Genomic DNA, 16,498 nt, shown 5'->3' with positions numbered 1-16,498 from the left:
CAGCTAGATTGGCCGATTTTACCGCAGCTGCTTCACATCCATATCCCACACTCAGTGGACTGGCCACTGATAACCTATCAGTTACCGTGTGCCGCTGTCCAACGTTATCAAAGCACTACATTCCTGTGACACACACAGAGTTGTTCCCATCACATGCACTGTCTGGTCCAGGTCATTTTAAGCAGACTGTCACAGCTGGTGACATAAAATCTGTACTCCGGCCCAGGAGCAACGTCTCCTTCTCTCACTTTTCCATGAGTTCGAGCTCAGATGCTCTCTGTCAGCCGAACTCGCCACATCATAAACTATGACACATCCAGACTGACATCGCTGACCTCAACGTAACGTCTCCCTGGCAATGCCTAGCTGTGAGTTGGTACATGAAACATTCTCGGGTGACAAGTACCCAGTCCTTTTAGGCCAAGCAAGCCCCCCCCCCCGTGGGTTGCTCCTGAGGACACTGCAGCTCCAACGACAGTGGTAGGGGCTCTGTCCTGACTTGTTGCTCCTGCAATATCAGCACAAACAACACAAGCATGCCCACTCTCAGAGTGTCACTTGGAGTGGCAGCGGCTGTGCTCTCTGGACAGATGGATGGACAGACTGATCAGCAAGGGGTACACGCTACAATTTCCATCTACCCCCCTGCGGTTCAACCGGGTTCTGGAACTAGTGCTGTCATCCCACAAACAGCAGGTTACACTCAGTCAGAGCTGCAGGAGCTTCTGCTGAAAGATGTTATCTAAAGAGTTCTGCACAGACAGGAAAGTCTGGGTTTTTATTCTGGCTACTTCCCAAGAAGGGATGAGGGGTGGGGGGACCTTAGTCTCCACTGGCTGTCAGGCCGACCATGGCAACTCCGTCCTCTCGTTCCTCCAGATGCAGTTGGAGAGGAATCTGGCTTTCAGCACCATTAAAACTTGTGCTGCAGCTATTTCATGTTGTCATGAACATTTTGATGACAGATCTGTGTTCTGTGATGTGATGAGAACTTCCTTCAACCATGTTGGCGGGGAACAAAATGTTATAATTTTCTACTCGGGGACTCAAGAGGCAGAAAAATGTTCTCCCTTCTCATGGAGTATGTAACAAGCTTTCGTGTGATGGAACTTACGGACATAGATCATCAGGAGAATTACAAGCTGGGTGAGAAAGTTGATGTGGTGGGAAGGGGCTCCACTGCAGGGCTTCCTGTGACTATCACAGCTGCACACCTCAACTTTGAGCTCTGTGCTGTTGGACAAAGGGGGGAACCCCGAGTCAGTGATGATCAGCGGCAGCTGGTAGTTGCCTTTCTTCAGACTGTGCAGAAGCATGATTCGGGAGTGTGTGTCTAAAGGGAAGAGAGAAAGAGAAAAGAGATTAACTGGCTTTATGAATAGTAATAACTGTAGGTCGACTTTCTGCTTTCTGAAAACGCAGGACGGGAGAACGACAAGGAGACTCATAGATGTAAAGTAACGAAGTAGAACTACTTCGCTACTGTACGTAAGTAGTAAAATGTGGTATTCTCTACTTTATTGAAGTATTACTTTTTCTCTCCTACTTCTACTTTTACTCCACTATATATTTTGGATCACTATACTTTTACTCCGATACATTTTTATTGTCTTGCTTCGTTCCTCGTTACAGCATAAAAAGAAGAAAAAACAAACACAATGGTAATTTGTTTAAATCCAATATACTTGTTAGAGTGCGATGTGTGTCGCTATAGACAATCTCTGTACACAAGTTTCAGTTTCATGTCAGTTAAAAGAATAAAGAGAGGGACCTCTTTCCTCTAGCAAAAGGAGCTCTGGCAGCTTTGCTGAGCGGGAGTGAAGGAGCGTCATGCAGCAAGTTAGCAGCAACATAATGTGTCTCCTGTGCTTCATAAGAAAGGGACACAGTCGTAAAAAAGTGTGTGTGTCAGTGAGTCTTCCGAAGAGGGATCTCGGATCCAAAGGGACACATCTGCTGCAGGGGAACCAACAAAACTAATTTCTTTCATTTTCACAGAAGAATTAGCTTATAAGTGGCCGACTTGCCTTTAGTTGCCATAAGTCATGGATGAAGAGAGATGGCTTTACATAAAGAAAATAAATAAATAAAAAATAAAACATTTAAAGTATACTTATTGGTTGAAGAAGGGGAAAAAAGCTATGGAGGGGAATGAACACCCTTGATGTGTTTTTTTCATGGATGTTCCTGCTCATGCACTACTGCTCCAGCAAAAGGATTTTTGAAAGTTTGAAATCATAAAAAATATGATATACAAAGTTTAATGTCTTAAATAACTACACAACACAATGAACTACTTTTACTTTCAGTAAAAATGTTAAAATAAACTACTTGTAATACTTAAGTACAAAGATGTTGAATACTTTAGTACTTCTACTTAAGTGGGGCAATTCAAGAACACTTCAACGTCTGTTCAAGTTACTTCATTCATCGAGTTTTATTTCTAGTGATTTCTAGTACTTTACACATGTCTGTGGAGACTTTTGTAAATAAAGCTTCTGTTTACCTAAATTTGCAGAACTAAAAGTGAGAAGAAGAAAACAGAAAACAGTGTTTACAAAGGAAACACACATCCAAGATGAGGGTAATACCAGTCTATGTCACTGGAAGGGGACTTCTTCTCTGCTGGTCAGATCTGTCTCCTCCAGCAGAGGTGATTGAGAACCATCTGTCCCTCCCTCTCTCGATGTGTCGCGTTCATGAGTTGCAGTATTTACTTGAATGCATTCATGAGAACAGGAGCTTTGTTACAACCCAACTCTGCTACGGTAAATGAGCTGAACAAAAGAAAGAACTGTGGCAAGATGCTGAATGATGGATAATATAGATAAGTATACATTTGCTGTCGCATCAGGCAATGAGATGGAAAAAATAAAAAATAAATAAATAGATAAAGGACCTGAGGTTGCAATGCTGCTTAAAACAACAAAATGCCAAATTAACTCAAAACAGCCAGAAAAGGAAAACAGAAAAACAGGCCTTCCAAGCTTGATATTTACAAACAAAAGCAGCACCATTAACTGTCTAATGTGAAAAATACAAACAAATTATATCAAACTCTATACTAATAACCTATCCCAACTCCACACTAACTCTTTTAAACTGGTTTAGGTCTCATCTGACAGACACAGAAGTTTCATAAGCATTGATGGGTCAGCTTCTAGGAAATACAAGATGATGTATGGCGTTCCTCAAGGCTCAGTTTTAGGCCAATTTTTTTTAATCTCTACATGCTGCCCTTGGGGATGTCGTCAGGAGACACGGCATTCATTTCCATAGTTATGCCGATGATACACAGCTTGACCTTGTTGATTGTATTTTAGATATCAGGACATGGATGACAGAAAACTTCCTTCAGCTCAACTAGGACAAAACTGAAGTTTTAGTCATCAGTCCTAAAGCACACAGAGAGGAACTGGTTTTAAAACTTAAATCATACTCTTAATTACTCTAAAGAAGTAAAGAACCTTGGAATTATCTTTGATTATAATCTCAATTACATATCACACGTTAAAAACATAACTAGGACGGGGTTCTTTCCCTCAGAAACATTTCGAGAGTATGACAGTTTCTATCTCAGGCCAAGGCAGAGACACTGATCCACGTTTTTATAACATGTAGAATAGCTTATTGCAATGTTCTTATTTCTTGTCTTCCTAAAAAGACAATAAACCCACTGCAGCTTTTACTCAACTGCTCGCCTACTTACGAAGACCAGAAAAAAAGCTCACATTACACCAGTGTTGAAATCTCTACATTGTCCCAAGGGCAAGGACTGGGATGTATGTAGAAGAATCTTTTAGTGTTGGTCCTCACCTGTGGATTAGCCTTCCCGAGGACCTCAGGGCCTCTGGGAGTGCTGATAGCTTTAAGAGGCAGCTTAAAAATGACCTTTTTATTAAAACTTTTGATTAATTATTTTTAAGTCAAAACTTTTTTTATTCTTTTATTTTTAAGTATTATTGTTAACGCTTATATATGATTTTATTATGATTATTATTATTATTATTATTGATAATAATATTAATAATTTATTTTGTAATTTAATTTTATTGTTTTTATTGCTTCTTACCATATCCTTTTTTATGTTTTATGTTTTTTTTTATTTATTCACTTAACTTTTTATTAAGTCTTAGTATCTTTTTTTTTTTTCCAGAGTTTTACCGTCCCGACATAGGTATGGCAGTGGGACGACGTCTCTTTTATCCTGTTTTGTTTTTAATGTATAGCACTTTATGCCCCATTTTCATTGTATGAAAGACACTAAAAATAAAGATTGTTTGATCTTATGGCTTTGATCTTAAGCCATAAGAACTGAACAACAACCATCAAACAAAACTTATCAGTTTAACCTTAACTCAGCCAAGTTATTTTAATATGACTGGTGACAATTATCCCACAATAAAAACAATAAATTCCCATTGATTACGTGTTCGCAAAAGTCTTGCAAGCCCAACTGATGACGTATGTGTGGACATGATGCTCACAACCCATCACGTGTGGAGTATTGCCAAACATGGTGGAAGAAGAAGCGGACACACGGGTCAGCGAGATGAACTTATTCCTCAACGGGGCGCCGTCATCTCCAATGTCTGGAACTGGTTTGGGTTCAGAAAGTTTGACACAGAGTGAAAATTTGTAATTTGCAAGGTTTGCAAACAAACAGTGCAAACAAAGGCGCGGAAAACCACCAAATTGCTACACCACCTCAAGCACAAACACAAACCGGTGTTGTACCATGAAGTGACTGTCTGCCAGAAACTTCAACGTTAAAACCTTAAACGGCTGCGGGAGCGCATGCAGCCTGTTACAGCCATGTCGATCAGATTATATCGATGTCTCCAATCTGCTGCTGTTCCTCTCACCACAAAACCAATGTGACAGGTGACATCATGCCCATTTTAACAGAGGAAGTATGTTTTTGCTACATGTTAGTGCTTTCACTGATTAACAACAAGTGAAATGAAGAGATGTGCTGAACAGAAACTATATTCAACGATGTAACTGCTTCACTCTTCAGGTTATGCATTTGCCTTATGCTTGTTTGCATTTAGGATGTAAAGGCCAATTAGTGTCATTTCTTCATTCATTTGTTACAGAAAAATTTATATGGAGAACGCTACAGTATCATTTCCAGTGATGTCAATGAATTATTATGACTTAAAGAATCAATGATGGTGCATTTCTTGTCAAAATGTGGAATCTTCATAAATCCTTTTAGAACTCCATCATTATGCTGAACATTAGTAAGTTTAGATCAAATACTCACCATTAACTCTGATAACTTTCCATGTTTCATCCAGGCCGGGCTGCTTTCCAAGTTCTATCTTAAATGGAGCAGCGTTGGGAGGGATGTCCTTGTCCCAACCACCAACTACAACTACATTCACATCATCCTCACACACTCGTGCTACCGACGGCATCACGTAGGGGGCGTTGTCATTGTAGTCTTCCAGCTGAATGATCAGTGTACCGGTGCCTGTGGCTGGAAGGGTCCCTGCAAACACAACAAGCAAAGGAAACATGTTAGGTCAGGAGACAGACGCTGGTTAAAATGTGCTGCTCTGCTGTAGAACTGCTGATCATATGGACAGATGCCAGAGCAGCAGTCATATACAGAGTAGCTGCAGTAAAACATGGTGTGCTTTACACTGGAGTAAATTAAGCTTTAAATGTGTTCATGTAGACAAGTTCAAATGCTTTCAGCTGAAATCAAGGAGCCCAACTTAGTAAGAGCCCAACTGCAGAGCCAAACTTATTTAACCCAAACAATACCAAACCACTGCTGCACTGCAGGTGCATGAATCACAGGTATTCATGGTTCTGAAAAAAAAAAAAAAAAAAAAACCACACACACATGGCATCATATCATGGCTCAACACTAAAAGACAAGATGTGTAAAAGGGTGATCAGCCTCTTCCACCTTTACAAGGTAAAAATAGAGTTTACAGCAGGGGTCCCCAACTAACTTGGCAAGAGGTCAAGTAACTCCATCAGCCTGGTGAGCCAGGGTCTTAACATGCAATAATTCACTTTTATGCCCTTTTATTAAACTTCTAAATTGGCAATAAAACATTTTTGTAGCTTATTCTCTCAAGAAGTTATTTCATTCATGTAGTGCAAATATATTTAATTGTACAAAACAACATTGAAGTATAAAACAATGATTGCACATAAACTTACTTTTAACAGCCTTGAAGTGCAATATGTGTTCCCTTGCACAAACTTTAATATTGTGCTGTATTTCACTTAAAGTGCAACAGGTAACATTAATGTACCTCAAAAATGTTAATAAATGAACCCTTGTTTGTAAATGTAAACTGTTTTACAATCCTTAACAATAACAATTCAACATTCAAGTAATAACCTTGATTAAGTGCAAAAGTGTTATGTACATAAAGGCAAGGTAAACTGGAAAATATACACATCTCAGTGTGAAAAATTGGCATGAGCACTGGCAGCTAACCTCTTAAATCTGCGTATGAATGGCATCAAAGCCATTCTCAGGCATACAATGATCAAGAGATGGTCTCCCAAAATAAAGCCATCAAAACGAGCCTTAAAGTTTTCAGCCAAGTTTTGGATAAAGTCAGAATGAGCAATGACATTGATCCCTTTAATCTCCTTCAATGAGGGAAAATGTGCACAGTCCTCCTCAAGATCCATCTTCAGAATGACCAGTTTCTTCTGAAAAGTCCGAACAGCAGCCACCAAGTCACACACTGAATTATCTTTTCCTTGAAGTTTCAGATTCAGGTCATTAAAGTGTCCTGTGATGTCAACCAGAAAGGCAAGTGTGTCCAAGTTACTTTTGTCCTCCAAAAAGTCCAGAAAGACACGAGCCTTTGGACTTTTTTGTTGTGCCAGGAAAGCTTTAATTTCATTCCTTATCTTCCAAAAACGTTCCAGTACTTTTCCTTTACTCAACCATCTGACATTGGAGTGCAGTAGTAGGTCATTGGCAGGTGCGTCTACTTCTGCTAAGAATTCCCCCAGCAGACGATGCTGGTGAGATGATGAAGCCCTAAAGAGGTTAACTAGTTTGGTGATGGTGTTCATCACATTTCCATAGTGCTCTGAAAGTGATGAGCAGAGGACAGACATGTGGATAATGCAGTGATATGACAAGAGTTCTGGATTGTCCTGCTTCAGTCGAGTAACTGCACCTTTTTGTCGTCCCATCATGGTCGGTGCCCCGTCAGTAGTGATGGACACAACTTTTTCTAGATTTATTCCCCTCTGTGTCAGCATTTCCTTTATAGCTAAATATATGTCCTCTCCTCTTGTATGTGTTTTCATAGCAGTGATGCCTAAAATATCCTCTACAAATGTTTTACTCTTTTCATGATAGAATCTGCCATATACCAAAAGTTGTGCATTGTCACTCACCTCAGTTGATTCATCAGCAGCTAATGCGATGCAGAGGGCACTTTGTATGGCGCTGTGGAGATGGGACTGCACATCTGCGGATAGCAGCTCGGCTCTTCTTCTTCTTGTTGTGGATGACAGGGGAATTTGGCGGACTTTTTGTTTAAGCTGCTGTCCCTCTTTTCCCTCCAATAGCGTTTCTGCCATCGCCTCCATACACTCTTTGACCATTTAAGAGTCACTAAAAGGCTTTTTGTGCTTGCCCAAAATCCATTGCACTCGTAGTGAACACTCGTATGCCCGTTGATGTGCTGTTAGGGTCCGTGTAATTACTCGTGTTGAACACTCGTACTGTCCTTTCACTTCTTGTATTTTCTGTACCCTCACTGCTGATCCTGGTGGGTAATTTGCATCAAAGGTTTTGTGTTTTGTCTCGTAGTGCCGCTTGATGTTGCCGCTTGTAACAAGAGCAACAGACTCCATACAAATAATACACACTGGCCTTGTAGAACTTGCTGCTGGCACAATGAAAGCGTAAGCTTCAGTCCACTCATCTCGAAAGATGCGACTTTCAAAGTCCACTTTTCTAATTTTAGACAATTTCTCGTGGTAAAACCAAACACAACACACTGTTGTGACTGGTCTGAGCTCTGCCGGTGTAAGGACCCCCTATGTCTTCGCGCGCCCATTAAACAAAAACACTCGGTTTAAATAAAAAAAGAAAGAAAAGAAATTAACATAATATCTATATGTAGATCCTACATGAAGGTAAAAGGGGCTCGGGGTCTGGACCCGGACCCTGGTCTGCCAGTTGGGGACCCCTGTGCTATGGCCTAATGGTCATACTGGGAGATTGTAGCAATGAGGGGCACAAGCTAAAGTCCACTAAGAACATCTTTGAATAAGCATCTGCTGATTGCATCAACCTCCTCTACAAAATATTTTCATATTATTTACAAAAAATGACAATTTCTGCTTGTTGTTAAGTATTTAGAATATTTTCTACGGTTTTCAGCTTTGTGCATTTTCCTTCAACTATTCAGTATTAACATATTCATCCACATTGTTTTGTATTAGCAGCAAACCTTTCTAGTTATAAAGAGAGACAGCATAGCAATAGTAAACCTTTGTGAAGCCATATACAACACTTAAACTGTGCTGAGGTCATGCCACCAGTGTCCTTCGCTGGTCTAATACCTAAGTGGGGGAAAACAGCATTGTCTCGGGAGATGGGAAGTTCAAACCCAGGAAAGAAACTCAATCTCAAGCCAAAAATTAAATGAATTCCTAGGTGATAAAATGAACTACAAAAAATCAGATCAGGCAAATTCTGGCCAAACATATTATAATAAAACTAGTAACCAAACACAAGTATGACAAAAAAATCTGTTTATATTTGTCATACATCTGAAAATGTGCACCATTGTTGTCCTGCTAGAACACACTGACTGTTAATGATTTCTCTGTTTCTAGCCATGGCTCTGCTACAGAAATGTACCATAGCTTTATCATTTGCACCAGTGTAGTATGCATCTGCTTCTATGCATACACTTGCTGCTGGTGGTTTAGCAGAATGACTGCGGTTCTGCAGGTTAAATCCATCAAGAATGAGATGCAACATTTACTCTGGAAACCAGCAGAAGTGTTGGACAATTTGCTTGACTCTACAGTCATTGTGTGCAGAAGATGGACAACTCTGCGTGTGGTACATTAAAACATGAAAGCTGCAAAAATACTACATATTGTTTGTAGGTGGAAAGTAAAGGACAAGTTTAAAACATCAGACAAGTACGGCAGACATAACTGCAAGCAGTAAACACAATTATTTCTGCTTTGTCTTCAGCAGTTAGTGATGTGGTTTCTTTCAGCAGAACATACTTGCATAATTCTGCTATCTTGTGGAAATTTTAATTTACGTTCGATTTTTCATACTATCGGCTTACCATAGCCTTTTAAGGTTGACCCGCGTTGAGCGCGGAACGCACGTCAAACGCCAGAGATAGAAAATCTGAACTTTAGCCGCTTGACGCGGGGCATCAACCAATCAGAGCAATCAGCACGCAGCTCCTGGAGTACGCCCACGATTTATCTGGTGAACCCAGACACGGGGCTGAGACCCCCTACGACAGTGTTCTTCATTGCATGTGGCTCACTGACTCTTGATTTGCAGCTCGTGAAGCAGCCACTGGCTTACTGAAAATGCTATCTAAACAAGTCCTAATGATCCTCAACGGTGCAGTTCTTTCCACAAGCAAGAGCTGCAGGCTGCTTGCAGAAACTTTGCTGTCACAATGGCCCTCACTGACCCTGTCAGAGTTGCCAGTTTTGGCTGATTTCAGCTGCACCAGACTCTGCCAAAGAGCTGCTCCATCTACGTATATATATTGAAAGAGAAACACCTACATTCCAGAGGCATTATTGTATTTTCACCATATACTGTTGCATAAGAATGCCGTTACTCTGTACAGTATTTAAGATAACGACTTCTTGCTTAAAAGCTGAATGTTACTGATTTGGCAACGTAGCAGGATACGTCACAGGATGCAGAACAATGTTCTTAGATTTTCATATGATCAAGTAATTCTACATTTTTGTGTGCCATGTCGTGATTTAAATGTAATTTGTTCAGTGTGTTGTGTGATATTAGACTGAGTTACCAGGATCTAAATGAGAACAGATATTTGACTGCAAATGGACACACCTGGAAATCGTTGCATTGATCTCCCACTCATAAATAGGACGCTTGACACCTGCTGCCGGAGGCTGCATTGAGGTGAATGCTGTTCGGCTTGTGGCTGTTGCTGCTGTCCTGGGAGGAGCAGCTGGACACAGGCTTGCTTGTCAGGTGGATCTTCCCTCACTGGTGGCGGATTTCCCCCGGTCGGATCGCAGCGGACCTCCGGCGCATTGTATCTACGCTCGCTATCCCTCCTTTAAAGGAAAGGAATCATTTCGCCCCGTTGGGGTCGCGTGTGAGGAACTTTCCGTGTGCATGGAATGTACGTTGAGTCCATTTCTCCTCCGTGAGGTTGTCAGGCCTGGATGGTGAGGAGCAGCAGTGGTGGAGACGTGAATCGGCTGATGGACTTCCTTGTGATCACCTGAGGCGGCAGCAGCAGAGACAGCAGCAGACAGCGGAGCAGAGATCCTGGCACTTTCTTCAGGATCGGACCGTGGAGGAGGCTGGACGTTGATACTGATCTTTACTTTGGTTTTGTCAGAGGACAGGAAAAGACTCAGCCAGAATGCATTACTGGAGGCAGGAAGCATAAAGCCAATCATGGTTTCAGCACAGCGTGGGGTGGGGGTCCATGCCTTTGTGGTTGCTGCATGAATGGGATCTTCCCAGAAAGTAGGTTGGGAATCATTGTTAAATATTTTTCTTTACTCCTATTCAACTTGTAAAAACTAACCGGAGGATGAAGTGATGTCAAGACTCAAGTTCAGTATGATGCATTAATATAAAATACTACATAAAATTATATATTCTTACCTTCCCTTTATGTCCTTTATCTAATTCACCTTTCCTGTCTGTATCTATTCTTTGTTACATACCCATCGTGTCCTTATCTTTTGTTCATCTCATTTTACCTCTTCCACTGACCCTTCCCCCGCGTCCCACCTTCTCCTAAGCCTCCATCATTTAGGTACGTAAGGAAGCACAAATGGACCTTAAGAGTTTTCTTTTTCAAGCGTTGTCATATGTTGCTGGATTGCACTTTGAATTGTCTTCTACATGAAAGGTGCTATACAAATAAACTTGCCTTGCTGCCCTCGGACTTCATGTGTCTTTTACGTTACCATGGTTGTTCAGTCTTTTAATCCACTTGTAGGCAGTGCTGAGTTCAAGGTTCATTCCTGCATTGTGACGTCAGTTTCAGACACCGGATGTTGCAGAGGAAGATGCAGACTGTCTTCCATGTCTTCACTCATCTTTCCAAGGCTGCTGGATTCACCAGCACAGCAGTGCTATTCTGCTGCCTGCTAATGGCACCCCTCAAATGGATCTGTCAGAATCTCCAGAGGACAGATGGACTGACAGGGTGGGGGACAGAGACAGAGAGATGAGACACAGGTAAAGGGGAACAAGAGAGGCGCTCTGGAGCTTGAAAAGTCTCTGAGCATCATCTCCTCTGACACTGCCAACCAGCCGCCATGTGGTCCAACAGACCTGGTGCAGCTTCTGGTCCCCATGGATGATGATGATGATGATGATGATGATGATGATGGGATGTTGCCAGATGAGGACAGCAAACAGACCCGGTTTCCTCTTGGAGTGATTCTGAAGGCTTTTCTTTCTGCTTTTTAATGTTTGCAGCAACAACTTGGTATAGTGGCTTATCACAAAGAAAGATGCAAATAAAAAGAAATCTGTGATAAAACCCTGAAACTGCACTGCCACACCTTACAGTAGATTAAGCCCTAAAACAAGTGGAATACTGTTGAAGAGCTCATGTTTAGATTTACAGGTGTACTTCAAACACAACTTTGTCACAGTTAGGTGTACTAGATGGAAGTTTCTCAGGCAAACTCCAGTTTAGAAAATAAGCCAGAAGCCTTCAAAGAAAAAAGTATTTCTGTGTAAAATCACTTCGTGAAGCAGCAGAAAATTGATATTCATCTATCAGTTTAATAATTTCTCATGGGGAACTCACCGTTATCTTCAGCGATGATAAGAGCTGTGTACTTATTGTCATGGACAAAAGGAGACTCTCGGTCCAGTGGGGATGAGGTGTTGACAATTCCTTTTTTTGGGTCCACAATTAACCAGCCTGCTGGGTCATGGTCAACAGAATATCTGCAAAAAGAGTTTTAAATAAGGACTTTAAATAACTGAGATCAAACCAACCAAACCAGAATCTTTCCTTTTTTATTTTACTTGCATGTTTCAAGTGGCCGACTCAGACAGAAACATATCAGCATATCTGAATACTCCATATTGTTTACATACCATACAAAACTTTAGTAAATTTACAACAACTTTTAGAAAAATTGAATGTGCTTTCAAAGCATCCAGATTAAAACTTTGTGGTAACCTGAATGAAGGATGTTACGCTTGAGGCCGTCTGCTCCAGCAAGCATTGAGCATGTGACATAAGTGTTACGAGCTTTGCTTCAATAGGTTGATTCAGCAGGACAAAAGTCACCACACCAAACAAGACCTCGTTACGTCATCAGGGCGTGTTGAGCTCCGCGCGTTCAGAGCAGTGTGGGTTTTTGAGAGGAGGAGGTTCTGGTTGCAGTTCTGCATCATCACTGTCATGTTCTGTGTTCTGTGTTTTTGTTCTTGGATTCTTGTTTTGTTTCTGAGTTCTAGTTTCCTGTTTTATTTTGTAGTTTGCCTAGTTCCTTTATGTATTGGATGTTTCTCAATTCAGGGTCTGCACACTTCCAAGTGCGCAGACTGCGTAGGCTACAAAGTGTTCTGCGTTGTCTGCACACACCGAAGTGCGCTTAAAGTCATTAAAATGAGACGGCCTATCTAGTGTACGAGAATTACCCATACTGCTCCGGTCCTTCGTTGCCTGGCAACTACATACGCAAAGTTCATCTAATTACTTATCCCATTCTTCCACAAAAAGACAGAAAAATATTTTTTAAATGGCAGAAAATGGTGCCAGTAATTTAACTTTGATTTATTGTCATTTTCCTTTGTGTCTAAATGACAAACATGAGGAGGAGGCGGTTTAGACGAGCTTTCCTCAGGCTGACAGCACATCCTGTCCAGCTGACGCTAACTTCAGTGGAAAATAATCCTTGTTAGACACAAATACAGTTGTCCTCATATGTATTCATACCCTCCCATTACAGAAGGAGAAAAACTGCTGCCTGGGAAATAAGATGAAATTGACTGAGAAGTAATAATAAATAATTATAAATATAAGTCTTATGAAAACCATGACATTATTTTCTATATTTCTATATACATATAGATATATATATAGATAAGTAGTATATAGAGATGATGATTAAATGGCATGGTCTGTGATTCCCAAATGTTTTAAAAGCTTTGAAATCAAGAGAGGAGAGGGGAAGTACTTCAGTCTGAGTTCCTGAAAAGACTGAACCATGTGTAAACAAATACAGGACAAGTTTATATGCTAAACCTCTGCTCTCTCTGACATATTTAATTTATTTTCTTTATCTTCTAATTTTCTCAACATCAGAGAAGCACAATTGTGTGGCTCATTTAAAATAAAACTAACTGAAATGAATGGTCTATTTTTCGATCGGTTTTATCCACAGATCCTTACCTTATGCTCTGTTCATCCAATTTATCTGGTTCTTCAGCAGTGAAAAATGCCACCAAGCTTCCCACAGGTATGTTTTCCATCTTGCTGACAATCAGTGGGTCTGGGAAAAACACCGGACTTTCATTGATATCCTTAACTTTGACATGGACAGTGGTGGTGGAATTGGAGCCATAGCCAACGTCAGAGAGCAGAGGTTCCTCATTCTGTACTCTGATGACGAGCGTATGGAGAGTAGCGGTCTCATAGTCCAACGGCTGAGTTGGGAAGATGATTGGAATGGTAAAGTCACATAAGTTCATTCACTTTACTTGAATTCAGAAACCTTTGTGTTACAATCACTTACCTTGATAACTGACAACAATCCCGTGTTGTCTTGGTTGGTTTGAATGTCAAAGCTATGAGTAGGATCTCCGCTCATTATAAAGTACACGGCTCTCCATGCGCCTGTGCCTGGGTCGTCTCGGTCCTCAACTGTCAGGTTAGCTACAACACCTGTTCTGCCCTCTGTCATATTAGCCTTAAACTGTTAAAAACAAGGAGGAAGAGTGAGATCAACAGACAGAGAGGGAGAGAATAAAAACTGAATATGCTGCTTCTAGACAAATAAAAAATCTGAAATCATCGAGTAAGTGTAGAAGGAGTAAGAAGAAGCTCTATAAGATTTTGCTACCGCCATTTATATACTGAATACTGATAATTTGACTGTATTTGTGACTGCTACTGTCACCATGCATCGTTATAAGTCCATCCATCCATCCATTTACTGCCACTTGTCCGGGGTGGGGTCGCGGGGGCGGCAGCCTAAGCAGGGAAGCCCAGACTTCCCTCTCCCCAGCCACATTTAACAACTCTGCGGGGTGGAACCCAAGGTGTTCCCAGGCCAGCTGTGAGATATAATCCCTCCATTGTGCCCTGGGTCTTCCCCGGGGTCTCCTTCCAGAGGGACGTGCATGGAACACCTCACCAGGGAGGCGTCCAGGAGGCATCTTGACCAGATGCCCGAACCACCTCAACTAGACCCTCTTGATGCGGACGAGCAGCGGCTCTACTTTGAGCCCCTCCTGGATGACCGAGCTCCACACCCTATCTTTAAGGGAGAGCCCGGCCACCCTGCGGAGGAAACTCATTTCAGCCGCCTGTATACGAGATCTCATTCTTTCGGTCAGGACCCACCGCTCATGACCATAGGTGAGGGTAGGAACGTAGATCGACTGGTAAATCGAGAGCTTCGCCTTCTGGATCAGCTCCTTCTTCACCACGACAGACCGGCGCAGAGTCCGCATTACTCCAGACGCCGCACCGATCCGTCTGTTGATCTCGCGCTCCATCCTTCCCACACTCATGAACAAGACCCCAAAACTCCCATGCCCCCTCCAGGACCCCAAAGAGGGTACAGAGCTGGTCCACTGAACAGGACGAAAACCACACTACTCCTCCTCAATCCGAGATTTGACTTTCCGACGAACCCTCTTCTCCGGGACCCCTGAATAGACATTACTAGGGAAGCTTAGGAGTGTGATTCCCCTATAATTGGAACACACCCTCCCGTCCCCCTTCTCCGTTCCCTGTATGGCAGGTGTCAGAGCTTGGTCCGCATTGCCGGCCGTAAATTGGATTCATTTCCAGTGAGGGTTGGATTCCACCCAGGCTGCCCTTTATCACCGATTCTGTGCCTGTGGCTGTGCAGCGAGGGGAACACATTGAAATTGGCATCCCCCCCCCACCCCCTTCGCGGTTCAACAGCATTCTGGAAACACTGCTGTCAACCCACAAAAAGCAGGTCACGCTCCAGTCAGAGCTGCAGGAGCTTCTGCTGAGAAGGTTCCCCTTTGTCTGCCCCCTTTATGAGGCCGATCCTCAGTCTGTCGCTGTTTAACCAATGCGTGCGGAGAGATAAATCCACTAGCCTTAAAGGACAAAGCCTATCAAAAATAGAACATATCCACTCTCCGCACATCACGCCTACAGAGGCATGGGAGTTAAGAAAATGACATGGCATCCAGTGGAAGCTGAAATGGAGGAAAAAGAAGGGATGATTCTCACCTCACGACATGTGAATTCAGGAGCATGGTCATTCTTGTCCAGAATGCTAACGCTAGCTGTTGCTGTTGCTGTTCCCACCGACTTCTTTCCTGCCAAGTCCGTAGCAGCAACTTCTAACTTATATGTGATGGTTGACAGAGTCTGAAAAACATAAATTAAACATAGATGAAAAAGAAGTGTAGAAATAATACGGAAGCAAATACAGAAACAGCACAGAGAGGGAAGAAAAGACATCTCCTGACATAAAAATGAGAAATCCATACACATGCTCAGAAAGAAATAAGTTTTTATTCCAGAATCAGCTCCATGGCAGATGGATCTTCTCACGTATCAATGTTTTATGTAACCATCAAACCCTTTCACAGCCAAATAGAATTAGAGTAAAAGCAAAGTCGTCCATCGTGAGATTCTTAAGAAACATTTTAACGTGTCTTTCTCATACTCTGAAGGTAAAAGGTTTGGAGCTTCTGCTGAAAGGAGCATCATATCTGTTTTACCTAATGTAATGCCATGCTGAAATGCTTTCCTTTGTGATGCTGCACATTAAAAAGTCAAAGTTAATGCAGCTCAGTTTGGAGCTTTGTTCATTCATTCCTATAACTCCTATTGATCCTTAGTCTGACACCTGTTGTGGTTTCCAGCAAGGGGAACAAGCTGAACATGTGTTGCATCATTTCCCCTCTCTGAAGGTGTACTTTTAAGCTTTTCTAATAATGTCCAACATATGGAAATCTGAAAATATCTGAAAAACATGTGGCCATTTGAATGTGGAAGATCCTCAAATGTGGACGATCCTCAGTCTTCATGAGAGTGAAAGTCTCAAGTTTCTCTTG

The 16,498-nt window shown here is 41.9% G+C and overlaps 1 protein-coding gene across 1 annotated transcript; it reads right to left on the bottom strand.

The window, feature by feature from the left end:
- Positions 1-415: 415 nt before the first annotated feature.
- LOC306774112 (cadherin-13-like) lies at positions 416-15,323 on the bottom strand (the record flags this gene model as incomplete). The annotated part of the gene is made up of 9 exons (XM_079264095.1): positions 416-582; positions 1,115-1,333; positions 5,270-5,497; positions 12,024-12,166; positions 13,623-13,876; positions 13,966-14,145; positions 14,642-14,732; positions 15,054-15,105; positions 15,164-15,323. The coding sequence occupies 9 exons, from the start codon at positions 15,321-15,323 to the stop codon at positions 416-418; spliced, it is 1,494 nt and encodes a 497-aa protein (XP_079120221.1).
- Between the last annotated feature and the right edge of the window lie 1,175 nt (positions 15,324-16,498).

The sequence above is a fragment of the Telmatherina bonti genome, assembly GCF_933228915.1.
Source record: "Telmatherina bonti genome assembly, chromosome: 24".
Taxonomy (NCBI): Eukaryota; Metazoa; Chordata; class Actinopteri; order Atheriniformes; family Telmatherinidae; genus Telmatherina; species Telmatherina bonti.
The sequence above is the reverse complement of the archived record's forward strand: the minus strand, read 5'-3'. Positions and strand labels throughout refer to the sequence as shown.